The 27,062-nt window shown below is 41.7% G+C and overlaps 2 protein-coding genes across 3 annotated transcripts; both read left to right on the forward strand.

Annotated features, from left to right (window-relative positions):
- Nucleotides 1-86: 86 nt before the first annotated feature.
- Nucleotides 87-551, forward strand: LOC110869963 (formin-like protein 14). The gene has a single exon (XM_022119162.1). The coding sequence runs from the start codon at nucleotides 87-89 to the stop codon at nucleotides 549-551; it is 465 nt and encodes a 154-aa protein (XP_021974854.1).
- A 683-nt stretch (nucleotides 552-1,234) lies between these two features.
- Nucleotides 1,235-10,931, forward strand: LOC110869964 (probable RNA-dependent RNA polymerase 1). 2 transcript variants are annotated; one of them, XM_035976265.1, is made up of 6 exons: nucleotides 1,235-1,401; nucleotides 1,929-2,466; nucleotides 2,691-4,537; nucleotides 4,655-4,805; nucleotides 5,704-6,441; nucleotides 10,733-10,931. In XM_035976265.1, exons 2-6 carry the CDS (start codon nucleotides 1,948-1,950, stop codon nucleotides 10,799-10,801), a joined length of 3,324 nt encoding a protein of 1,107 aa, XP_035832158.1. In that variant the 5' UTR covers nucleotides 1,235-1,401; nucleotides 1,929-1,947; the 3' UTR covers nucleotides 10,802-10,931. The 2 variants fall into 2 exon arrangements, with proteins under 2 accessions (XP_035832158.1, XP_021974855.2); XM_022119163.2 differs by lacking the exon at nucleotides 10,733-10,931 and having other exon boundaries at nucleotides 5,704-6,701.
- Nucleotides 10,932-27,062: the final 16,131 nt, after the last annotated feature.

Here is a 27,062-nt window from a genome sequence, read left to right on the forward strand (position 1 = left end):
ATGTTTTTTTCCATTCCATCCCCTCTTACACCATACATCAACAACACCACAACCCACCACCTTCGCCACCACCCACCACCGACGCCATGGCCGCCTCCACCCGTAACCCGTCACCACCTCGACAGTCACCGCCGCCGCTGCCACCACCCGCCGCCGTTGACACCCACTGCTGCCACCAACCACCGCCACCAACCACCGCCGTCAATGCCACTTGCCTCCACCACCCACCACCAACCACCATCGCCGCAACCCGTCACCGCCTCTGCCGCCACCCCAACAGCCACTACAGCCGTCGTTGCCACCCACCACCGCCACCAACTACCACCGACACCAACGCCACTTGCCACCACCACCCACCACCACCGTGGACACCACAACCACTGCCACCCCCAACCACCATCGCCATCGCCACCAACCACCACCGACGACCGCTGCCACCGCCACCCCCGTTGGGCCCCCGGTCGCCGCCGCCTCCACCACCACTCGTCTCCGCCACCACCACCCATCGCCGCCTCCGCCACGGCGCCACCACCTACCACCGCCACCTATAACCACCCACAATCACTACCATAGACCACCACCACTCGCTGTCGATTTTATTCATTCGTTTTTCTTAGCTACCAAACAATACACAATAATAATTCATTCCATTACCATATGGTAACCAAACAAGACATAGAATGGTAATGATCTATTGCATTCCCCCGTCCATTCCATTATCTCGTCTATTCCATTCGCTCGTCCATTCCGTTACCTCATACCAGTCAGACTCTTAGACTAAAGGGTATGGGGGCCGGCTGAGGCCCGGCGCCGGTCCCCCACACCGCCCCCTGGGGCTCGGCTCGGCACAACCAGCACCCCACAGCCGGGGTAGCCGATCCTCCCTCCTCCTTCCTTCTCTCACATATACCTATACATACATACATATATATACACAAAGGGGTTCATCCCCCACCCCCCTAGGTCCATCCTCTCCAAGCCACTCCTACGTGGCGCTGACGTGGCGGCCCATCCCCTTGGGGATGAGGCTCTCCATACCCCTTAGTCTTAGTGAAAAACCCCATTACCAACCATATTGGCAAATGTATTAATTAATAGCTAAAAATAAATTAATCTAATTTAATGAATTATTTATAGTTAGCTAATCTAATTTTTAGCTACTCACTAAACATTTAAATGGAGCCAAATTTAAATAAGTTATTATTAAGTTTAAAAACAAGCCCAAGCTTTCTACTCTAGTGGGCCGACGCATTACTGAGGTACCATGATCTCTCTACAAAGCAGATAGAATCTTGTGACGGTTAGAGTTGCCAATGACGATATATTCCCCGTAACCGTCCACACATATAGCACAAACTGTTCACCATCACCAATCATCATCTCAATTATCTTCGGTATCTGGTAATTTTCTTTAGATTCTGTTGCAGAAGCTTCATGCTTTGCTAATATCACTAGAAGGTTAAGTTTACAAAATTACTTTGAAATTTACCAAAAGCTTTTTTTGGTTATTTGTGGAGATAATGTGATCTTAGTGTCAGTAACAACAAAATTTAGTTTTATCTAAATGAGGGAGGTTCCATTTTTAATTTATGATAATTGCTTAAAGTTTTTGACAAATAATTACTTGGATTTATTTACAAAATTGGGAATATATATCATTGAAGGAGGTAACAGGTTTTTTATATTGTTAGGTTCCTATCAAAACAATCTATTTATCTGTTCTTGGTTTGCAGTGATTATAATTTTATATATAGAATAAACACATTAGTAGTAAAATGATATTAATGTCAAAAATTTTCTTCTAATTAGATGACCACAAAATTGAATATTGCCTATTTGAATAAAATTTGCGACTTAATTGGAAATTTATAGATATGTAAACATTTTTGCTTCAATTAATTTATATGATGTATGATGTGAAATTGCAGTTGAAAACAGCTCGGTTGGATGGGTAAGACGGTTGATGTTTACGGATTCCCCAATTTAGTATCTGCAGATGTAGTTAAAACAGTCTTGGAGGGATATATTGGTGTAGTAGGGAGTATTGAGGCTTTAGAGGTTAGACAAAAGAAGCCAGGGGATAGAGCTTATGCTAGAGTCCAATTTACAACAAAAGATGATATGGAATGTATATTAAACCTGGCTAACAGTAGGCAGTTATGGTATGGTAGATCTTATTTAAAGGCTTGGAAAAAGGATATTGATCTTGTACAGAAGCCTAGGCAATTTGCTTTTGAAATGGAAGGTGCAACTCTTCATTTTGGTTGCCAGGTGTCAAAAACGAGTTTGTCGGTGCTCTGTAAAATGGAAAATGCATCGGTGAAATTTGGATTTCGATTAAGAAAGTTATACTTTGGTGTTTCGGAGTTCATGACGAGTTACAAGCTGCAACTCTCGTATGAAAATATTTGGCAAGTTCAGCTACATTGCCCACGTGGCGTTGGTGCAAGGTTTCTTGTAATTCAGGTTAGTTCGATTGAACTACTATGTACTTGACAGTATTAGTATTGTGGTTTTGGTGAAAGAATAAAAACATTATTTGAAAACATTAGAAGTTTGATTAATACATAACGTGATCCAATTTAAGTTGTCTCAGTAATCTCGATTCAAATGTGTTTCTTTTATTTTTGTCCTTTTAGATTTTAGTCCCCATTTTGATGTTTCATTTATGATCATCTTTTATTTTGCAGCTATATGGTGCTCCACGAATTTATCGAAAACTTGAAGACAGCCTTTATAACTTTAATACGGAACTTTCTGATGATCAGTGGGTTAGGGCAATAGACTTCACTCCATCTTTTGCCATTGGACAATCATCTCATCTATGCATAGAACTTCCACATGATGTTGAACTACCAGATCTTGGTTGCTATTTTCCATATTATGAAGAAAGTAACCATCCATTTAACTTGGTGACTGGTCGTAGTTTTTCTAAAAATATAGAGCTAGTTCCGATTGTGGGTCCCAACGAAGGTTATTATAATCTGCCGTTTAATATAGTTTTTAAGATCTGCGCCTTGGTTCAACATGGTTGCATTCCGGGACCTGTCCTTAATGCTGATTTCTATGCGTTGTTGGATCCTCGAAGACGTGACATTGAATCAATTGAATATGTCATGGAGAAACTTTATTTGTCAAAAGTTTGTTGTTATGATCCGGTTAGGTTAATAATCGAAGAATATCGAAAAAACAAAAGGTTAAGGTCGCCTGCTATCTCATTGGAGAATGGTCTTGTATACGTAAGGAGAGTTCAAATTACACCATCAAAGGTGTACTTCTGGGGGCCAGAGGTCATTATGTCCAATCGGGTTCTACGCCACTATGCAGATTATATTGATAATTTTCTTCGTGTTTCGTTTGTTGATGAAGAATTAGAGAAACTTTATTCAACAGATTTATCCCCAAGAGTAGGTCATAATGGGGTAAGCAGAACCGAAATTTATAGGAGAATTTTGTCAATTCTTAAGAATGGGATAGTAATTGGCAATAAGAAGTTTGAATTTCTTGCTTTCTCATCGAGCCAGTTACGGGATAATTCCGCATGGATGTTTGCATCAACTGGAAGAGTAAATGCTGCTGAAATAAGAAATTGGATGGGTGATTTTAGTAGCATTAGAAATGTTGCAAAATATGCTGCTAGACTTGGTCAATGCTTTGGTTCATCAAAAGAAAGTTTAAGTGTTGCACGGTATGAAGTTGAAGAAATTTCTGATATAAAAATTGTAAGAAATGATACTACATATGTTTTTTCTGATGGAATTGGAAAAATATCTGCGGAACTTGCTGAAAGGGTTTCGAGAAAATGTGGCTATGATTTTATTCCATCAGCTTTTCAAATTCGATATGGCGGATACAAAGGTGTCGTGGCTGTGGACCCTAACTCGTTCATGAAATTATCCTTGAGGAAAAGCATGTTAAAATTTGAATCTGACAACACAAAGTTGGATATTCTCGCGGTTAGCAAATATCAGCCGTGCTATTTGAACCGCCAGTTCATCACCCTTCTTTCTACCCTCGGGGTTTCTGATCACATCTTTGAAAAGATGCAAAGAGAAGCAGTATCCTTACTAGATGCCATTCTAGTGGAGCCAACGAAGGCAGGAGAGGCAATAGATTTAATGTCACCAGGAGAAAACACCAACGTCATGAAGGGTATGCTTTCGTGTGGATATAAGCCGAATGCTGAACCGTTTCTTTCAATGATGCTGCAAGTTTTTCGTGCAACAAAGTTACTAGAATTGAGAACTAAAACGAAGATTTTTGTTCCTAAAGGAAGATCAATGATGGGATGTTTGGATGAAACCCGAACACTTCAATATGGTGAAGTTTTTGTTCAATATTCTAGTGCAGGAAGAAGGCCATTGGATGGTGATTATAACGGAATTGGCTCGTATAGGTCCCGAATTGTTAAGGGGTATGTGGTGGTTGCTAAAAACCCATGTTTGCATCCCGGTGATGTACGGGTCTTGAAGGCTGTTAATGTTCCAGCATTACACCATATGGTGGATTGTGTTGTTTTTCCACAGAAAGGAAAAAGGTAAATATATTGCAAATATCTTTCTTATTTAATTTTATTTACAGAATCTACTGTGGTGATTTTGTATGATCATGTTTGGCTTGGCTTGTGCTAACATACATATTTTTTACACTATAGGCCTCATCCAAACGAATGTTCAGGAAGCGATTTGGATGGAGATATATACTTTGTCTGTTGGGACCCTGATCTTATTCCACCTATCCTGCTCGAACCAATGGATTATACCCCAGCTCGATCTACGCAACTCGATCATGATGTTACTATAGAGGTATAAATGCATTGGTAAATGTCACATATTTCTGAACAGGTCGATTTGGGTTATATAATGTCCATAATGGATCAAACAAGTAAAAAGGTAAAATATATGCTAAAAAGACTGGGTCAAACTAGTCAAATACTTCCTAAAGAGTACTTTTAGTTTTGAACCGTTACCCACTATGCCTTTACTACTTCAGAAGATTGATAATAGGGATGGCGATTGTGTGGGTCGACAAGCTAAGTAGTTGGCACGTTTGGGTTGGAGAGTTAAAATTGATGAACCATAACGTGAGATTTTATTCGTGTCAAAGATATCAACCCTAATACAAACATGCTTGAAAACATGTAACCCAAAGACAACACATGTAACTTATTTATCGGAATGGTCAAACGAGTTTGCAAGTCAAAACAGGTTGACCGGTTGGGATAAAATTGTAAACGGGTTATGGGGGTCTTAAATGGGTTGGTGGATTGAACCTATAAACTGGTTGGCGGGTTGAACCTATAAATTATATATTTTCCATCTTTCTAACTTCTAATTTTAAACTGGTGTCTGGTCAGCCTGTTTAGTTTTAGTACAATCCAAACACAACCCATTATTTATAACACAAGTCAACACATACAAAAAATTAAATATTAAATTAAATGGGTTAAGATTGGCCAAGCTAAGTCTCACCGGGAGCTTGCTATGGGATAGAGGAAAAGTTTGCCCCATTCTACCCACCCCCAACCCTACCAATAGCTTGCTATGAGTGAGATTTTAGTGGGTACGTTTGTTTGTTTGTTTACTAGCCAACCAAAAACTTGAATATATTCGTGTTGGTCTCGTGTCAGGATTATCCACCCTTAGGGATAGAAACTTATTTCTTTAATCTCATTTGATCTTGATTCTATTTTATCTATTCTAGGAAGTCGAGGAGTATTTCACAAACTACATAGTCAATGACAGTTTAGGAAAAATTTCAAATGCCCACACAGTCTTCGCAGACCGGGAACCTACTAAAGCAATGGCTGAACCTTGTGTAGAGCTTGCGAAGCTCTTCTCAATTGCTGTAGACTTTCCAAAAACCGGTGTTCCAGCAGTAATGCCCTCAAATCTCCGGCCCAAAGAGTATCCAGATTTCATGGAAAAACCGGACAAAACAACCTATGAGTCACAAAACGTAATTGGGAAACTGTTTCGGGAAGTAAAACACATCGCCCCACAAAACTGCCCGGTCACTCCCTTCACAAAAGAGGTGGCTAGACAGACTTATGATGCTGACATGGAAGTGATTGGCTTTCAGGATTACATTGATGAAGCATTTGATTTTAAGACTCGTTACGATAACAAATTGGGTAGTCTGATGGATTATTATGGGATCAAGACTGAAGCGGAACTTTTAACTGGTAGTATCATGAAAATGTCGAGATCTTTTGACCGAAGGAATGATGCTGAAGCGGTTGGTTTAGCTGTAAAGTCATTAAGGAAGGAAACTAGAAACTGGTTCAGTAGTGGCGGAGGAGATAGGGATACAGAAGATGATAATGTGTATGCAAAAGCATCTGCATGGTATCATGTCACATACCATCCACAGTACTGGGGCCGTTACGATGCTGGCTATGATGAGGGTAAGCCACGCCATTTTCTGAGTTTCCCATGGTGCATTCATGACAAACTTATCGAAATCAAGAAACGTAAAGCGAGAATCAGAAGACATGTTGATATATTATGATTCATTGTCACATTAGTTCGGCACTGCATGTAATCTAGTATAAGTATGACACCCTTTTGAATTACCACGAGGTACTTTTTGACTCATTTTACATATTCTATGGCTTGGTTTCTTATCATTTTGTGTATGCTATATTGTTAGTGTTGTTATACTGTTTGAATCTGTTTAAATCTGATGTAACTTTGGACTTAGTTTAATCTGTGTACATAGGGTTTGTTGTAAATATTGCCACTGTTTGACATAACTAAACAATCATCGACAACCATTGAATATCATAGACTTAAATATGACAAGTCTTAGAACGTAGAAATTCAAAAAAATACAGCTCACATCGTAATGTTATTGCCTACCGTTATTTATGTTATCTGTGTTATGTTAGCACACATAACCTCGCTTCACGAGGAAGTCAGATGACCGAGTGGCAGCGGAAGTTGACGACAAGTTTGGATTATAAGAAGAATCCATGTTGTCGTAAACAAGAGAACCAAACTGAATGTGCATTATCGATTGAAAACAATGATTGAATGACAGAAAGGAATTGGACAGTTCTTAGTGGAAATTAAGAATGTCTTGATACCGGTTATCGTTCCCGGCAAAACTGATTTATACATTACATTTTGGCGGTTAAGATAAGGCGGGTAACCAATATTCAGTTATTTCGAAATGGATTCCCGCTTATCTTCCAAATGTTGATAATCATATCATTAACTAACATAATAAGCTAACCTAATTATATGTCCGAATCATCCGAATTAATTACATAAAACATAACATAGTTTAATATTTCTAACATAACCCCCCTTAAACTAGGTTATGTTTGCGAGACCGATCCAGCACACTTTGATTTGCTTCTTCCACAGCCCACCTTGCATAGTCAAAGTTGAAGCGTTTTCTCCTCTTCCCTTTGCTCCAATCTTCATCATCAATGCGTGTGAACAGCGCTGCTTGTCCCATTCCTGCAATTTCTTGTGCAATCTCTTGTTGAACACCTTCTGCATTGGTAGATACCCTCTGATGACTTTCGGTAAGTCTGCCTTCTTCAGCAACAACCTCTTTATCCTGCATTTTCCTCTGAAATTGATTGAAACTATAGTAATACTCCAAGATATCGAGATACATGGCATATGTAGTTCTCATGTAATCTCCGTCTTCGTAGTTAAAACCCATATCCTTCGCTATTGCAGGCCACATGTTTTCTGTTGTTACTGTTTTGTATCCTCCATCCGCGGCTACCAACAAGAATAAGCTTAGCAGATTAACCTTTCTCTTATGCAAAGCAACTGGTGGAACCGGTCGACTCGTGATTTCCAAATAGTTAAATAAAAACCATTTAACTAATTCCTCAAACTTTGAATCAAGCATATGTTTATACTTGATCACAAATTCACGATCATCTAATAAATTTATGAATGCAATGCAGTCATCAAATTCATTAAATTCCATGTTCTTGACAATCATCATACTCCAATCTGTTTCGTGTGAGGACAAATCCAGATCTTCGAAATATGAATTTAGATACCTTTCTTTAAACTCATTATCATGTACATTTTCTTCGATAATATTCTGTTTCTCGTGTAACCCTATTTCTTCTTCTCTTGTTAACCCACTTGTTTCGTTCATAGAGTTATCAACCGGGGTAGAGAACATTGGATAGATCTTACAAGTGTCACCGTTTTTGTTAACGGTAAAACCTTGCATGGTTAATTGATCCATACTCAAAATGTTCCTATCTAATTCCGGTGAATAGAAAACGCTTTGAATTCTCATAGTTTCATTTCCTGTTTTGATTTCAACCGAACCAACCCCACGTGTGAATAAGAAATTATTTTCTCCGGTTTGTGTATCAACCCCGATTATGTGTTTAATTCGTTTAAACACATTTAAATTTCCGGCCATATGGTGTTTAAATACAGAACTAACGTACCAAATATCGCTCCATAGCCCGCCTTCGGTACCCACTACAATCATCTCTTGATGATTACTGAAATCTCCTCTTTGATTCTGTATGCCCGCATTCACCGCTTGCCGGATTAACTGTATCGCTTCGTCTGTTTCTTTCTTATTACACTTGTAAATTTGATGCCCCGGTTGGTGACAGTAAAAGCATGTCTTTACTCGCTGAAAACGCTTATTATTGTTCTTCATTTCATCCGTGCAATGTTGACAAGGCAACATACTGGACGTTGGTTTCAGATCAGTCATCGGCATCTTCCCTTTCGTCGCTCTGATACCACTTTGTTGGAAGTCAGATGACCGAGTGGCAGCGGAAGTTGACGACAAGTTTGGATTATAAGAAGAATCCATGTTGTCGTAAACAAGAGAACCAAACTGAATGTGCATTATCGATTGAAAACAATGATTGAATGACAGAAAGGAATTGGACAGTTCTTAGTGGAAATTAAGAATGTCTTGATACCGGTTATCGTTCCCGGCAAAACTGATTTATACATTACATTTTGGCGGTTAAGATAAGGCGGGTAACCAATATTCAGTTATTTCGAAATGGATTCCCGCTTATCTTCCAAATGTTGATAATCATATCATTAACTAACATAATAAGCTAACCTAATTATATGTCCGAATCATCCGAATTAATTACATAAAACATAACATAGTTTAATATTTCTAACATGTTAGATTATAAACTTAATTATGTATGTTTATTATGTATTTTAGGATGTTTTAGTTTATTACGTAATTAATTATCGAACCGAGATGACGAATTGGTGGCACCGTTTCATATAGCGGTTATTCCCGCCAATTCCTACAACCGTCATTCTCATAGATATATATATGTATTAACCGACAAACTTTTCTGGTCACCAAGACAATTTCATTTCATAAGAATTGTCCAGAATCGTTTTCTTCTTGTTCCCATATTTCATACTTTGTTTTGTGTGTTTAATCATAACACAATGAAAACCAATTCTTCGAACACCGGTAATGCTTCCGCTGATATGAAACTGGATGTCCAACATAGTGGTATCAGAGCCACGGTGGGAAATCGAAGAAAATCGATCGATGTTATACGATTCCGGGCACAACCGGATGAAGAACAAAACAGAGTGTACGGAGACGGAGACGAATTCAACCCCGATCGCACACGAATGTTTGCAAGAATGAAGCGAGAAACAATGCGATGCAAACACTGTTCGGATGAAATGAATGAAAGACGAAGGAAGATGCGATTGGAACAAGATGGTCCAACAATGAATTACGTCTGTAAGAGGAACGATGAAATAGCGAACAGAATCGATAAGGATTCCCAGAATTTAAAGAACGGACAAGTAAGTGTCCCAAGTTCCAGCCATGTAAGGGCTGAAGACGATTATGATGAGGGCCGTAGGATTCTCGATGACGAAGAAGATGAAGACTCGTATGTCTTCGTAGGCGATATGCAAGACGATGTTCCGATGACCGGAACCGTTCATGAAGACAAGAATATTAAGAAAAGAACCGTTCGTGCGAAGGAAGATGAATCAGGAATGAAAGACAAACAAAAACGTAATGCAGGGTATAAGATTATGTCGACCAACGACCGCTGGGCAGTAGTGGAAAACGATATGGGTTATGAATATGATATCGGAGAACTGATGAGGACATTGTATGCCATGTATCTGGACATATTAATCTATTATTACAAGTTCAGGGCTGTGCAAGGAAAAGCGATAGATAAGGAAATGGTGGAACAAGACAAAGGTTCATCGGATCTCTGCCATGAAGAAGGAAAAGGGGCGGAGATATTCAAGATGAAGAGGCGATCCATCACTATGCTTTGTTCGCCGGTAATGACTGGGAAGGGATGAAGAAGATGCAGGCAAAACGACCCGGAGTGTCCTCATACATGCTTCTAAACATAATTAAGTTTAGGGGAGTATGTTAGATTATAAACTTAATTATGTATGTTTATTATGTATTTTAGGATGTTTTAGTTTATTACGTAATTAATTATCGAACCGAGATGACGAATTGGTGGCACCGTTTCATATAGCGGTTATTCCCGCCAATTCCTACAACCGTCATTCTCATAGATATATATATGTATTAACCGACAAACTTTTCTGGTCACCAAGACAATTTCATTTCATAAGAATTGTCCAGAATCGTTTTCTTCTTGTTCCCATATTTCATACTTTGTTTTGTGTGTTTAATCATAACACAATGAAAACCAATTCTTCGAACACCGGTAATGCTTCCGCTGATATGAAACTGGATGTCCAACATTCATGACAAACTTATCGAAATCAAGAAACGTAAAGCGAGAATCAGAAGACATGTTGATATATTATGATTCATTGTCACATTAGTTCGGCACTGCATGTAATCTAGTATAAGTATGACACCCTTTTGAATTACCACGAGGTACTTTTTGACTCATTTTACATATTCTATGGCTTGGTTTCTTATCATTTTGTGTATGCTATATTGTTAGTGTTGTTATACTGTTTGAATCTATTTAAATCTGATGTAACTTTGGACTTAGTTTAATCTGTGTACATAGGCTTTGTTGTAAATATTGCCACTGTTTGACATAACTAAACAATCATCGACAACCATTGAATATCATAGACTTAAATATGACAAGTCTTAGAACGTAGAAATTCAAAAAAATACAGCTCACATCGTAATGTTATTGCCTACCGTTATTTATGTTATCTGTGTTATGTTAGCACACATAACCTCGCTTCACGAGATGAAACTGATAGGGTTAAAACATGGTGGATACGCCGCTGGTACTTCCTATATATAAATGTTTTAGCCATATCAGCAGATTTTCATGGAAAAAGACCATGTGGGGCTTAATGTCAGTTAAGGCTTGTGGTGTCGTTTAATCTAATCAAATCGCATATTCCCATCGCTTGCAACGCATTGACCGTCGCTTATCGCTCGACGATTGTCGCTATCGCTCGTCGCTTATCGCTTTTCGCTTATTGCCGTCGTCTTCGCTTAATCTGTGTTGCGCTATCAAATATCGCGTACCGCTTATCGCTTATCGCACTCGCTCGTATCGCTAAACTGAGTTCGAAAACGACTTCATCGCTCAGTTTGCTCAATCCTTCTCTTACACTTGGTCCGACCATTTTTCGCTTGGACCGAGGGAATCGAAATCAATCAGTACTATGTCGACACACATGACACCGCCTCACGAGACGGAAGCCATATGGCTAAAACATGGTGGATACGCCGCTGGTACTTCCTATATATAAGTGTTTTAGCCATATTGTCGAACTTTCGTGAGAAAGTGCCATGCGGGGCCGACTTTAAATTTAAAATCTTTGATGTTATTTAAAACCTTTGTGTAAACAAAGCTTTTTGCCTACAAACTTTTTCTAAGAAGATTTAGTCAAACATTTGTACAAAAACGAGATTTCCTTGTAACGTTGGTGTGACAATCGACTTAAGTTAATGCCGCGTGACGAGAAAATTTCATAACACGAGTTTGAATCTAAAATCTTTTAGTAACCTAATAAAATCCTCTCATGGCGTTGGTGTGAACATCGAAACCGTTCACAACGCACTGTGGGAAGATTTTCATAAATAAGTTTTCTCCAACCTTTCCAATTAATCACCTTTTTGAGAATACAAAACACTTTTGATCGCTTTTCGTGTGTTGCCATCTTTTGTTATGCGAATCGCCTTACTCGCTGCCATCGCGCGTCATCACAACGCTCTCGCTCGTCGAATTTCAACCGATCGCTCGCCTATTTTTGACGCTTTTAATCGCTACTCCCATTCGCATCGACCCTCGCAACCCTTCTTATGGATTAATTTCGGGACGAAATTTCCTAAAGCAGGGGAGACTGTAACAACCCGCACGTTCGTGCGTTGTTACTGCTCGTTACACTCGTTACGCCTAGCACCAGAGATTCAGATCATAATGTAACTATATCGAATACATCGTTACTTCGCAGTATTTTCGCATATTACGCATACTTTATCGCTATAACACATCGCATCACGCACACTAACGCTCACGATGACGTTGAGTGAGGACCTATTCTACCCTCCTCGATAGCCGGGATGCGTCGCAGAGTAACGCATATTTGAAACGAAACCCGATTATTGTATCGCAACTTTGAAATGTGGATATTTATACGACACTATGAGACTAATTATACTAAATATATGAATGTGGGTATGAAAAGGTGTGACCAAACTATCGCAACACTTAACGATAGAAACGAAACATCGAAACGCAACTCGCCGGAGACCACCGATCGAGTGACTGATCGATCGGATGGCCAACCGATCGGATTGCCACCGGATCGGATTGCCACCTGATCGGACAGCCACCCGATCGGACAACCATCCGATCCATGGCACTCCATCACCCTTTCTCCTCTTCACCTATAAATAGCCCTTATCACATCACTATTTAAGTGATGTGACAGCTCTCACTCGACCAGCACTCTTTGGGGCTATTTTCTCTCGATTTCTCGCGATTCTCGTAAGTTTCTACCTCAAATATTGTACTTCTATGATCTACACGCACTTCTTCATCATTTTCTCTTCTGAATCTTAACTTTCAACCGTGAAATCATTGGATTTGAGGTGTTCTTGGATGATGTCATCATGGAGTTCTTATGAACTTCAAGTGTTGGCCTCATTCCACCAAGAACCACTCATATCTGAATGATTTCCACAAGAATAAACAACATTTTCGCATAGATCTACACATAATCATGGATAAAAGGATTGAAAGATGGATTTCCAACTTTCTTTCAACTCTTTTACACTCAATGCACTCAAAACCGATAGAATCGGAGCTCTTTCTGATCCTCTACTCTTTCTTAGTGATGTGTCATCTCAAGATCTGAATTCTATCTACAAGACAACCGATCTCGGGTTAAACACGAACTGTCGTCTCAAACAGCTGACCGACCGGAATAGTGTGATTCCTGCCCGATCGGGTCACCTGGGCGTTGATAAGGTTCTGTTGTTTGGCACGTTGTCATACCGTCTCAAGAAAACCGCAAAACTTTCAAAACAGTCAAGTGTCAAAGACGATTAGGTCGTGGGGACGGATTGCCGTCCGATCGGATTGCCACCCGACCGGACAGCCAACCCGACCGGACTGCCGTCCGATTGGCTTGCACTTGGTCCCACACTTAAATTATATTTCAACTTCCTAAGAGTTTTGAACATCGAACTGATTGCCGTCCGATCGGATTTCCATCCGATCGAACGACCACCCGACCCTGTGATGTTTTGAACTTCATCACCTAAACAATTTTCAACATATTCAATGCATAGCCAGTTCCAAACGGATTGCCACCCGATCGGATTGCCATCCGATCAAGTGACAAACTGCTGTGAACTTGTTCTCACTAAGTGTCCTAGTAATCGGATCGTCACCCGATCGAGCCGTCGTTCGATCGATCGACCTGAAGGGTAGAGATGCTTCTCTGTTTTCAGAATGCTACAACGAAAACTTCAAAAGGCAAGCCATCATACACAAACACATCCATGCCAAACGAGGTGATAATCCAATCGAATGGCCATCCGATCGGATGACCATCCGATCGGATGACCATCCGATCGGATGACCATCCGAACGAATTGCCACCCGATCGACCGACCATCCGATCGGATTGCCATCCGACAGTCAGTCACATCTCATCGTTTAACGCACTGTTCGACACTTATGCTATCAATCTGTAATCAGGCTAATCTCAGACGCGCTCCCTTCAATCCAACTAAGTTGTGTTTACTTGCTGAACACCGACTGTGAGTATACTCGAACCTTTTTTATCGCATTTTGGGTGTAACATACGTTCCTATCAATCAAAGTTATCAAAACGAATTATTCAATCAAACTGTTTACCAACTGTTTATCACTTGCGAATAACTGTTATGCATATTTACACGGGATGCTAGTTACATATGTGTTAGGACTTATACTCGCGAGGTCCCGCCTTAACTAGTATAGTACTATAGCACCCGACGGGGTCTAGTTAGGATGAATAGCAATCGCAATTGCAGCTCGAGTGACTTAGCTGGTAGTATCTGTCTTATATGCATGTATGTTGAGGTATCTCGTTTATGTATTTGGTAATTCGTAGCACTTTTAATTATTTTACGCTACGCTATCAACACTTGTATACTCGCCAATACTTTTGTATTGACGTTGTTTTAACGTATGTTGCAGGTTTAGTCGCAGTCTACATCAAATCAAGCTAGGAAGTCTAGAAACTCACCTAAAATCTAGGTTGTCGGATTTGTATTGTTTGGGAGAACATGAAATTCGTGACAACTTATGTGATTGTAATTGTTTATTAGTATGGGATAATGAACGCATTAAATACTATCGCAATTTAGTTGTTATGGATTCTCTTGAGGAATCTGATTCGCCTAGTGCCGCGCCTCGATGATTCCGCCATCAGTTTGGGTGTGACAGATTGGTATCAGAACCATAACTATAGGGAATTAGGCAAGACTTGACCTAGTCCGGGTCAGTGTCTTAGAAACGACCTAGTCTATAGTCTAGGTACCAACGGGCCGACTCATGCGAACCCAGTTGGATTTGCACGGGCCTACTTGATACTCTCGTTCGAATTCGTTAAAACTACGACTTTGTGTGAACACCGCATACTACAACTTCACACGAAGAGCCTTTCCTAAGGCTGGAATGTTACTTAGCCTTTCCTAAGGCCAACACAATACACATGTTTTCGAAAATAATCGCAGATCATAACCGAGTGGTCCAGTCGAGATCAGGCGTGAAAACCAAGAACTCTCGATAAGATCGCTCACTCAGCGCATTTTTCTAGCACGAGAACTTTCCGTTGGGCTAGGAGTGACATCCATAGCTCAACGAATGTCTCCATTTCAAAATCTAGTGGAACTCTCGAACTTATTCGAAGAGCACAACCACAGCTAGGAGCGAAGTAATTAAGTCAGGGGTGAAACTCGTATCTTAATAAACCGTTCCACTCTCTATAAAATGATTTTCAAAAGCTCTCACCAAGGACTCAACTATAACGATGATTCGAGCCACGCGATGACTAGGAGGACGAATGCCATGAGCTGCATCCCAGTGGAAGCATAATCTTCTAGGGCAACGCGCGTGCACGAACTTGTTGAGTTTAGTTGGGTTATCTTGGGCAGTCGACGCCTAAACACCTGAGGCCCTCTATCTATTTCTCTAGCATACGGCTCGCCGAATTTACGCTTGTTGGAACTTATTTACGCTTATGTGTCTACAATTTAGAACTTTGCGCTTTATCGATTTCTCGATTTATCGATTTTCGCTCCCTGCTTTTGTAAACATACAACTCGCACAGCCATCGGAATCTAAAACGAAAACCGAATGCTCACAACAAAACTAATGCCTAATTTCTCGCTCTCTCCCCCTTCATCGCGTCCTCGCATATTCTACACCGACGTGTATGCGTGTAAGTATAAACTACAACTATTTATATGTACAAAACGAATCAATTGTGTGAGAACATAGGAATCTCGTGTCTCCTATGTGATATCTATTATATTATTCGCAACAAGTTTTGAACGCGCTCAATCGCATCGCGAAACTCAAAAACTATTATGATCGAATCTCACTCCAAATCTCTCTCTGTCTAGATGTCTTCCAACGACTCTACCTCGAGACAAACAGCTAGGAGAAGAGTCAAACGAAGCACCGAGAAGAGGATTGCCTCGCTTATGGCCAAGGAAGTGGCCAAGGTCATTCCTCAAATTATCGCTCAAGTGCACTCCCTCAGCAACTCTCGAACTTCGGAAGACTCCAAGACGGAGGCGCCGCAAACTGCTTTCCTCTACAAGCACTTCAAAGCCTGTGAACCGATGGTTTTCACAAGGGAAGGAGGTGTATCTCAGTTGCTGCAGTGGTTTGATGCTATCGAGGTGACCCTTCGTTAGAGTGGGTGCCCCGAGCACTTTCGTACCACATGCGCTACGGGAGTTTTTCAATCGCAAGCACTCGACTGGTAGACGGACGAACGTAACAAACGTGGGATCTCCGCAGCTTACGCCCTCTCTTGGGATGACCTGAAAGAGCTCATGAAGAAAGAGTACTACCTTCCCCACGAAGTCCAGAAGCTCGAAGACGAATTTTGGAAAATCAAGCAAGTCGAAGGTGACAATACTGGCTACACCGCAAGGTTCAAACAGCTTAGCATAATCTGCCCAAGTCAAGTCAGCACTTCAGAAAAAGCCATCACGAAGTACATTCGCGGCTTGCTTGAATGTGTGGGCGATTTTTTCGAAGCTGCAAGACCCGCTACCATCGAAGAAACCTACCGCTTAGTCGCAGAAATCAACGACAAACGAGTCTTGGACGGATCCTTCTCTAAGAATCCTGTCAAACAAGCTCAACAAGCAATCGTCATCGATTCTTCTGACGATTCCTCCGACAATTCTACCGACAATTCTTCAGGAGAGTCCTCGAACGAATCCACTGACGACAATGTACCGTTTCAGGAAGCTTAGCCCAGCCGCAAACGAAAGACCATGAGCCCAAACTCTTCAACAACTGAACTGTCGCAACCAGAACCTCTTCAAGCGATTCCAGTTCACTCGAAGCGCGACTACAATGGAACTCATCCCCTGTGTCTCATGAGTACGTATCATCACCCGCCAGAAGCTAACTGTCACTTTTGCGCAACTTGCAACTGGTATGGTCATCTTACCCAGCACAGCCGCACGGGGCCGCAGACTTGAGGAATTTCAGCAACAATCGCAGCCTCCGCAGAAGTCCTCCACAATGACATTAGTTATGCTTCCGATGTTGTTGTAATGATACGATTTTCGCCGTTAATTTCTTTTATATCTGTGGAACTTATTCTATTTCTCGACGCAATGTGGACTCTATTTATCTCTCGCTCTCCCTCGCACTCGCGCAAGGACTAAATGCTAGCACTATGTACTATATAATGCATTTTACCCCTATTATGCGTCCTTGAGATAAAGTATGATAAACGTGCAAGGATCAAATTAATCACGGGTGCACACGGGATTACTGTGATCAATGCACGGAGATCGTAATGAGTTTCAATGATGCGATAACGTTAAAAGCATGGTTAAGCATGGTGGATACCCCACTGGTACTTCCTATATATAAGCGTCTTGACCATGTCAACACAGTGTGACACCTATACACGAGGCAGAGGCGTGTGGTTGAAAGCACGGTGGATACGTCGCCGGTACTTCCTATATATAAGTGTTTCGCCATGCCAACCAATGTCTTGTGAAGAAAGTGCCATACAAATTGAACGTTATTAGACCAAGTATACTATATAATACTATTTTCGACACACTACACTACATCGCAAGGCGTAACAATCTCAATCGCAACTCAAAGCGTGTAATCGCTAGACTTCTCATTAGTCAACACGCTCGCAAACGCATTATTGCTAGAGTCTATCTCGCAATCTCAATCGCTTATAGTGTGTTCACTAAATGGCTTATTATGTGCATCGCGCTATCGCATATCGTGGGTATCGCTCTATCGCTTGTGTATCACTCTATCTCTTGTATATCGCTCTATCGCTTGTGTATTGCTCCATCGCTCATTGTGCATCGCTTAACGTTTATCGCCATCGCTATCGCCTACCGTTATTTATCTGTGTTATGTTAGCACACATGACCTCGCTTCACGACACGAAATTGATAGGGTTAAAACATGGTGGATACGTCGCTGGTACTTCCTATATATAAGTGTTTTAGCCATATCAGCAGATTTTCACGGAAAAAGGCCATGTGGGGCTAAATGTCAGTTAAGGCTTGTTGTGTCGTTTAATCTAATCAAATCGCATATTCCCATCGCTTGCAACGCATCGATCGTCGCTTATCGCTCGACGATTGTCGCTATCGCTCGTCGCTTATCGCTTTTCGCTTATTGTCGTCGTTTTCGCTTACTATGTTTATGTCTGTGTTGCGCCATCAAATATCGGGTATCGCTTATCGCACTCGCTCGTATCGCTAAACTTAGTTCAAAAACGAATTCATCGCTCAGTTTGCTCAATCCTTCTCTTACACTTGGTCCGACCATTTTTCGCTTGGACAGAGGGAATCGAAATCTATCAGTACTATGTCGACACACATGATACCTCCTAACGAGACGGAAGCCATATGGCTAAAACATGGTGGATACGCCGCTGGTACTTCCTATATATAAGTGTTTTAGCCATATTGTCGAACTTTCGTGAGAAAGTGCCATGCGAGGCCGACTTTAAATTTAAAATCTTTGATGTTATTTAAAACCTTTGTGTAAACAAAGCTTTTTGCCTACAAACTTTTTCTAAGAAGATTTAATCAAACCTTTGTACAAAAACGAGATTTCCTTGTAACGTTGGTGTGACAATCGACTTAAGTTAATGCCGCGTGACGAGAAAATTTCGTAACACGAGTTTGAATCTAAAATCTTTTAGTAACCTAATAAAATCCTCTCATGGCGTTGGTGTGAACATCGAAACCGTTCACAACGCACTGTGGGAAGATTTTCATAAATAAGTTTTCTCCAACCTTTCCAATTAATCACCTTTTTGAGAATACAAAACACTTTTGATCGCTTTTCGTGTGTTGCCATCTTTTGTTATGCGAATCGCCTTACTCGCTGCCATCGCGCGTCATCACAACGCTCTCGCTCGTCGAATTTCAACCGATCGCTCGCCTATTTTTGACGCTTTTAATCGCTACTCCCATTCGCATCGACCCTCGCAACCCTTCTTATGGATTAATTTCGGGACGAAATTTCCTAAAGCAGGGGAGACTGTAACAACCCGCACGTTCGTGCGTTGTTACTGCTCGTTACACTCGTTACGCCTAGCACCAGAGATTCAGATCATAATGTAACTATATCGAATACATCGTTACTTCGCAGTATTTTCGCATATTACGCATACTTTATCGCTATAACACATCGCATCACGCACACTAACGCTCACGATGACGTTGAGTGAGGACCTATTCTACCCTCCTCGATAGCCGGGATGCGTCGCAGAGTAACGCATATTTGAAACGAAACCCGATTATTGTATCGCAACTTTGAAATGTGGATATTTATACGACACTATGAGACTAATTATACTAAATATATGAATGTGGGTATGAAAAGGTGTGACCAAACTATCGCAACACTTAACGATAGAAACGAAACATCGAAACGCAACTCGCCGGAGACCACCGATCGAGTGACTGATCGATCGGATGGCCAACCGATCGGATTGCCACCGGATCGGATTGCCACCTGATCGGACAGCCACCCGATCGGACAACCATCCGATCCATGGCACTCCATCACCCTTTCTCCTCTTCACCTATAAATAGCCCTTATCACATCACTATTTAAGTGATGTGACAGCTCTCACTCGACCAGCACTCTTTGGGGCTATTTTCTCTCGATTTCTCGCGATTCTCGTAAGTTTCTACCTCAAATATTGTACTTCTATGATCTACACGCACTTCTTCATCATTTTCTCTTCTGGATCTTAACTTTCAACCGTGAAATCATTGGATTTGAGGTGTTCTTGGATGATGTCATCATGGAGTTCTTATGAACTTCAAGTGTTGGCCTCATTCCACCAAGAACCACTCATATCTGAATGATTTCCACAAGAATAAACAACATTTTCGCATAGATCTACACATAATCATGGATAAAAGGATTGAAAGATGGATTTCCAACTTTCTTTCAACTCTTTTACACTCAATGCACTCAAAACCGATAGAATCGGAGCTCTTTCTGATCCTCTACTCTTTCTTAGTGATGTGTCATCTCAAGATCTGAATTCTATCTACAAGACAACCGATCTCGGGTTAAACACGAACTGTCGTCTCAAACAGCTGACCGACCGGAATAGTGTGATTCCTGCCCGATCGGGTCACCTGGGCGTTGATAAGGTTCTGTTGTTTGGCACGTTGTCATACCGTCTCAAGAAAACCGCAAAACTTTCAAAACAGTCAAGTGTCAAAGACGATTAGGTCGTGGGGACGGATTGCCGTCCGATCGGATTGCCACCCGACCGGACAGCCAACCCGACCGGACTGCCGTCCGATTGGCTTGCACTTGGTCCCACACTTAAATTATATTTCAACTTCCTAAGAGTTTTGAACATCGAACTGATTGCCGTCCGATCGGATTTCCATCCGATCGAACGACCACCCGACCCTGTGATGTTTTGAACTTCATCACCTAAACAATTTTCAACATATTCAATGCATAGCCAGTTCCAAACGGATTGCCACCCGATCGGATTGCCATCCGATCAAGTGACAAACTGCTGTGAACTTGTTCTCACTAAGTGTCCTAGTAATCGGATCGTCACCCGATCGAGCCGTCGTTCGATCGATCGACCTGAAGGGTAGAGATGCTTCTCTGTTTTCAGAATGCTACAACGAAAACTTCAAAAGGCAAGCCATCATACACAAACACATCCATGCCAAACGAGGTGATAATCCAATCGAATGGCCATCCGATCGGATGACCATCCGATCGGATGACCATCCGATCGGATGACCATCCGAACGAATTGCCACCCGATCGACCGACCATCCGATCGGATTGCCATCCGACAGTCAGTCACATCTCATCGTTTAACGCACTGTTCGACACTTATGCTATCAATCTGTAATCAGGCTAATCTCAGACGCGCTCCCTTCAATCCAACTAAGTTGTGTTTACTTGCTGAACACCGACTGTGAGTATACTCGAACCTTTTTTATCGCATTTTGGGTGTAACATACGTTCCTATCAATCAAAGTTATCAAAACGAATTATTCAATCAAACTGTTTACCAACTGTTTATCACTTGCGAATAACTGTTATGCATATTTACACGGGATGCTAGTTACATATGTGTTAGGACTTATACTCGCGAGGTCCCGCCTTAACTAGTATAGTACTATAGCACCCGACGGGGTCTAGTTAGGATGAATAGCAATCGCAATTGCAGCTCGAGTGACTTAGCTGGTAGTATCTGTCTTATATGCATGTATGTTGAGGTATCTCGTTTATGTATTTGGTAATTCGTAGCACTTTTAATTATTTTACGCTACGCTATCAACACTTGTATACTCGCCAATACTTTTGTATTGACGTTGTTTTAACGTATGTTGCAGGTTTAGTCGCAGTCTACATCAAATCAAGCTAGGAAGTCTAGAAACTCACCTAAAATCTAGGTTGTCGGATTTGTATTGTTTGGGAGAACATGAAATTCGTGACAACTTATGTGATTGTAATTGTTTATTAGTATGGGATAATGAACGCATTAAATACTATCGCAATTTAGTTGTTATGGATTCTCTTGAGGAATCTGATTCGCCTAGTGCCGCGCCTCGATGATTCCGCCATCAGTTTGGGTGTGACAGATTGGTATCAGAACCATAACTATAGGGAATTAGGCAAGACTTGACCTAGTCCGGGTCAGTGTCTTAGAAACGACCTAGTCTATAGTCTAGGTACCAACGGGCCGACTCATGCGAACCCAGTTGGATTTGCACGGGCCTACTTGATACTCTCGTTCGAATTCGTTAAAACTACGACTTTGTGTGAACACCGCATACTACAACTTCACACGAAGAGCCTTTCCTAAGGCTGGAATGTTACTTAGCCTTTCCTAAGGCCAACACAATACACATGTTTTCGAAAATAATCGCAGATCATAACCGAGTGGTCCAGTCGAGATCAGGCGTGAAAACCAAGAACTCTCGATAAGATCGCTCACTCAGCGCATTTTTCTAGCACGAGAACTTTCCGTTGGGCTAGGAGTGACATCCATAGCTCAACGAATGTCTCCATTTCAAAATCTAGTGGAACTCTCGAACTTATTCGAAGAGCACAACCACAGCTAGGAGCGAAGTAATTAAGTCAGGGGTGAAACTCGTATCTTAATAAACCGTTCCACTCTCTATAAAATGATTTTCAAAAGCTCTCACCAAGGACTCAACTATAACGATGATTCGAGCCACGCGATGACTAGGAGGACGAATGCCATGAGCTGCATCCCAGTGGAAGCATAATCTTCTAGGGCAACGCGCGTGCACGAACTTGTTGAGTTTAGTTGGGTTATCTTGGGCAGTCGACGCCTAAACACCTGAGGCCCTCTATCTATTTCTCTAGCATACGGCTCGCCGAATTTACGCTTGTTGGAACTTATTTACGCTTATGTGTCTACAATTTAGAACTTTGCGCTTTATCGATTTCTCGATTTATCGATTTCTCGATTTATCGATTTTCGCTCCCTGCTTTTGTAAACATACAACTCGCACAGCCATCGGAATCTAAAAAGAAAACCGAATGCTCACAACAAAACTAATGCCTAATTTCTCGCTCTCTCCCCCTTCATCGCGTCCTCGCATATTCTACACCGACGTGTATGCGTGTAAGTATAAACTACAACTATTTATATGTACAAAACGAATCAATTGTGTGAGAACATAGGAATCTCGTGTCTCCTATGTGATATCTATTATATTATTCGCAACAAGTTTTGAACGCGCTCAATCGCATCGCGAAACTCAAAAACTATTATGATCGAATCTCACTCCAAATCTCTCTCTGTCTAGATGTCTTCCAACGACTCTACCTCGAGACAAACAGCTAGGAGAAGAGTCAAACGAAGCACCGAGAAGAGGATTGCCTCGCTTATGGCCAAGGAAGTGGCCAAGGTCATTCCTCAAATTATCGCTCAAGTGCACTCCCTCAGCAACTCTCGAACTTCGGAAGACTCCAAGACGGAGGCGCCGCAAACTGCTTTCCTCTACAAGCACTTCAAAGCCTGTGAACCGATGGTTTTCACAAGGGAAGGAGGTGTATCTCAGTTGCTGCAGTGGTTTGATGCTATCGAGGTGACCCTTCGTTAGAGTGGGTGCCCCGAGCACTTTCGTACCACATGCGCTACGGGAGTTTTTCAATCGCAAGCACTCGACTGGTAGACGGACGAACGTAACAAACGTGGGATCTCCGCAGCTTACGCCCTCTCTTGGGATGACCTGAAAGAGCTCATGAAGAAAGAGTACTACCTTCCCCACGAAGTCCAGAAGCTCGAAGACGAATTTTGGAAAATCAAGCAAGTCGAAGGTGACAATACTGGCTACACCGCAAGGTTCAAACAGCTTAGCATAATCTGCCCAAGTCAAGTCAGCACTTCAGAAAAAGCCATCACGAAGTACATTCGCGGCTTGCTTGAATGTGTGGGCGATTTTTTCGAAGCTGCAAGACCCGCTACCATCGAAGAAACCTACCGCTTAGTCGCAGAAATCAACGACAAACGAGTCTTGGACGGATCCTTCTCTAAGAATCCTGTCAAACAAGCTCAACAAGCAATCGTCATCGATTCTTCTGACGATTCCTCCGACAATTCTACCGACAATTCTTCAGGAGAGTCCTCGAACGAATCCACTGACGACAATGTACCGTTTCAGGAAGCTTAGCCCAGCCGCAAACGAAAGACCATGAGCCCAAACTCTTCAACAACTGAACTGTCGCAAGCAGAACCTCTTCAAGCGATTCCAGTTCACTCGAAGCGCGACTACAATGGAACTCATCCCCTGTGTCTCATGAGTACGCATCATCACCCGCCAGAAGCTAACTGTCACTTTTGCGCAACTTGCAACTGGTATGGTCATCTTACCCAGCACAGCCGCACGGGGCCGCAGACTTGAGGAATTTCAGCAACAATCGCAGCCTCCGCAGAAGTCCTCCACAATGACATTAGTTATGCTTCCGATGTTGTTGTAATGATACGATTTTCGCCGTTAATTTCTTTTATATCTGTGGAACTTATTCTATTTCTCGACGCAATGTGGACTCTATTTATCTCTCGCTCTCCCTCGCACTCGCGCAAGGACTAAATGCTAGCACTATGTACTATATAATGCATTTTACCCCTATTATGCGTCCTTGAGATAAAGTATGATAAACGTGCAAGGATCAAATTAATCACGGGTGCACACGGGATTACTGTGATCAATGCACGGAGATCGTAATGAGTTTCAATGATGCGATAACGTTAAAAGCATGGTTAAGCATGGTGGATACCCCACTGGTACTTCCTATATATAAGCGTCTTGACCATGTCAACACAGTGTGACACCTATACACGAGGCAGAGGCGTGTGGTTGAAAGCACGGTGGATACGTCGCCGGTACTTCCTATATATAAGTGTTTCGCCATGCCAACCAATGTCTTGTGAAGAAAGTGCCATACAAATTGAACGTTATTAGACCAAGTATACTATATAATACTATTTTCGACACACTACACTACATCGCAAGGCGTAACAATCTCAATCGCAACTCAAAGCGTGTAATCGCTAGACTTCTCATTAGTCAACACGCTCGCAAACGCATTATTGCTAGAGTCTATCTCGCAATCTCAATCGCTTATAGTGTGTTCACTAAATGGCTTATTATGTGCATCGCGCTATCGCATATCGTGGGTATCGCTCTATCGCTTGTGTATCACTCTATCTCTTGTATATCGCTCTATCGCTTGTGTATTGCTCCATCGCTCATTGTGCATCGCTTAACGTTTATCGCCATCGCTATCGCCTACCGTTATTTATCTGTGTTATGTTAGCACACATGACCTCGCTTCACGACACGAAATTGATAGGGTTAAAACATGGTGGATACGTCGCTGGTACTTCCTATATATAAGTGTTTTAGCCATATCAGCAGATTTTCACGGAAAAAGGCCATGTGGGGCTAAATGTCAGTTAAGGCTTGTTGTGTCGTTTAATCTAATCAAATCGCATATTCCCATCGCTTGCAACGCATCGATCGTCGCTTATCGCTCGACGATTGTCGCTATCGCTCGTCGCTTATCGCTTTTCGCTTATTGTCGTCGTTTTCGCTTACTATGTTTATGTCTGTGTTGCGCCATCAAATATCGGGTATCGCTTATCGCACTCGCTCGTATCGCTAAACTTAGTTCAAAAACGAATTCATCGCTCAGTTTGCTCAATCCTTCTCTTACACTTGGTCCGACCATTTTTCGCTTGGACAGAGGGAATCGAAATCTATCAGTACTATGTCGACACACATGATACCGCCTCACGAGACGGAAGCCATATGGCTAAAACATGGTGGATACGCCGCTGGTACTTCCTATATATAAGTGTTTTAGCCATATTGTCGAACTTTCGTGAGAAAGTGCCATGCGAGGCCGACTTTAAATTTAAAATCTTTGATGTTATTTAAAACCTTTGTGTAAACAAAGCTTTTTGCCTACAAACTTTTTCTAAGAAGATTTAATCAAACCTTTGTACAAAAACGAGATTTCCTTGTAACGTTGGTGTGACAATCGACTCAAGTTAATGCCGCATGACGAGAAAATTTCGTAACACGAGTTTTAATCTAAAATCTTTTAGTAACCTAATAAAAATCCTCTCATGGAGTTGGTGCGAACATCGAAGCAGTTCACACCGCACTGTGGGAAGATTTTCATAAATAAGTTTTCTCCAACATTTCAAATTAATCAACTTTTCGACAATACAAAACACTTTTAATCGCTTTTCGTGTGTTGCCATCTTTTGTTATGCGAATCGCCTTACTCGCTACCATCGCGCGTCATCACTACGCTCTCGCTCGTCGAATTTCAACCGATAGCTCGCCTATTTTTGACGATTTTAATCACTACTCCCACTCGCATCGACCCTCGCAACCCTTCTTTGGATTAATTTCGGGAAGAAATTTCCTAAAGAAGGGGAGACTGTAACAACCCGCACGTTCGTGCGTTGTTACTGCTCGTTACGCTCGTTACGCCTAGCACCAGAGATTCGGATCATAATGTAACTATATCGAATACATCGCTACTTCGCAGTATTTTCGCATATTACGCATACTTTATCTCTATAACACATCTCATTACACGCACTAACGCTCACGATGACGTTGAGTGAGGACCTATTCTACCCTCCTCGATAGCCGGGATGCGTCGCAGAGTAACGCATATTCGAAAAGAAACCCGATTATTGTATCGCAACTTTGAAATGTGGACATTTATATGACCCTATGTGACTAATTATACTAAATATATGAATGTAGGTATGAAAAGGTGTGACCAAACTATCGCAACGCTTAACGATAGAAATGAAACATCGAAACGCAACTCGCCGGAGACCACCGATCGAGTGACTGATCGATCGGATGGCCACCCGATCGGATTGCCACCCGATCGGATTGCCACCTGATTGGACAGCCACCTGATCGGAAAGCCATGCGATCCATGGCACTCCATCACCCTTTCTCCTCTTCAACTATAAATAGCCCTTGTCACGTCACTGTTCAAGTGATGTGACAGCTCTCACTCGACCAGCATGCTTTGGGGCTATTTTCTCTCGATTTCTCGCGATTCTTGTAAGTATCTACCTCAAATCTTGTACTTCTATGATCTACATGCACTTCTTCATCATTTTCTCTTCTGAATCTTAACTTTTAACCATGAAATCAATGGATTTGAGGTGTTCCAGGATGATGTCAACATGGAGTTCTTATGAACTTCAGGTATTGGCCTCATTCCACCAAGAGCCACTCAGATCTGAAGGATTTCCACAAGAATAAACAACATTTTCGCATAGATCTACACATAATCA

Source organism: Helianthus annuus, chromosome 8, assembly GCF_002127325.2.
Source record: "Helianthus annuus cultivar XRQ/B chromosome 8, HanXRQr2.0-SUNRISE, whole genome shotgun sequence".
NCBI classification, from domain to species: Eukaryota; Viridiplantae; Streptophyta; class Magnoliopsida; order Asterales; family Asteraceae; genus Helianthus; species Helianthus annuus.

Excerpts from the sequence above, each read along its gene's own strand:
- LOC110869964 (XM_035976265.1), top strand. The coding sequence starts at position 1,948 with ATGGGTAAGACGGTTGATGTTTACGGATTCCCCAATTTAGTATCTGCA. Across the intron at positions 2,467-2,690 it reads CAAGGTTTCTTGTAATTCAG|CTATATGGTGCTCCACGAAT; the intron begins GTTAGTTCGATT and ends TTTATTTTGCAG. Across the intron at positions 6,442-10,732 it reads TTCTGAGTTTCCCATGGTGC|ATTCATGACAAACTTATCGA; the intron begins ATTCATGACAAA and ends TGGATGTCCAAC.
- LOC110869963 (XM_022119162.1), top strand. The coding sequence starts at position 87 with ATGGCCGCCTCCACCCGTAACCCGTCACCACCTCGACAGTCACCGCCG.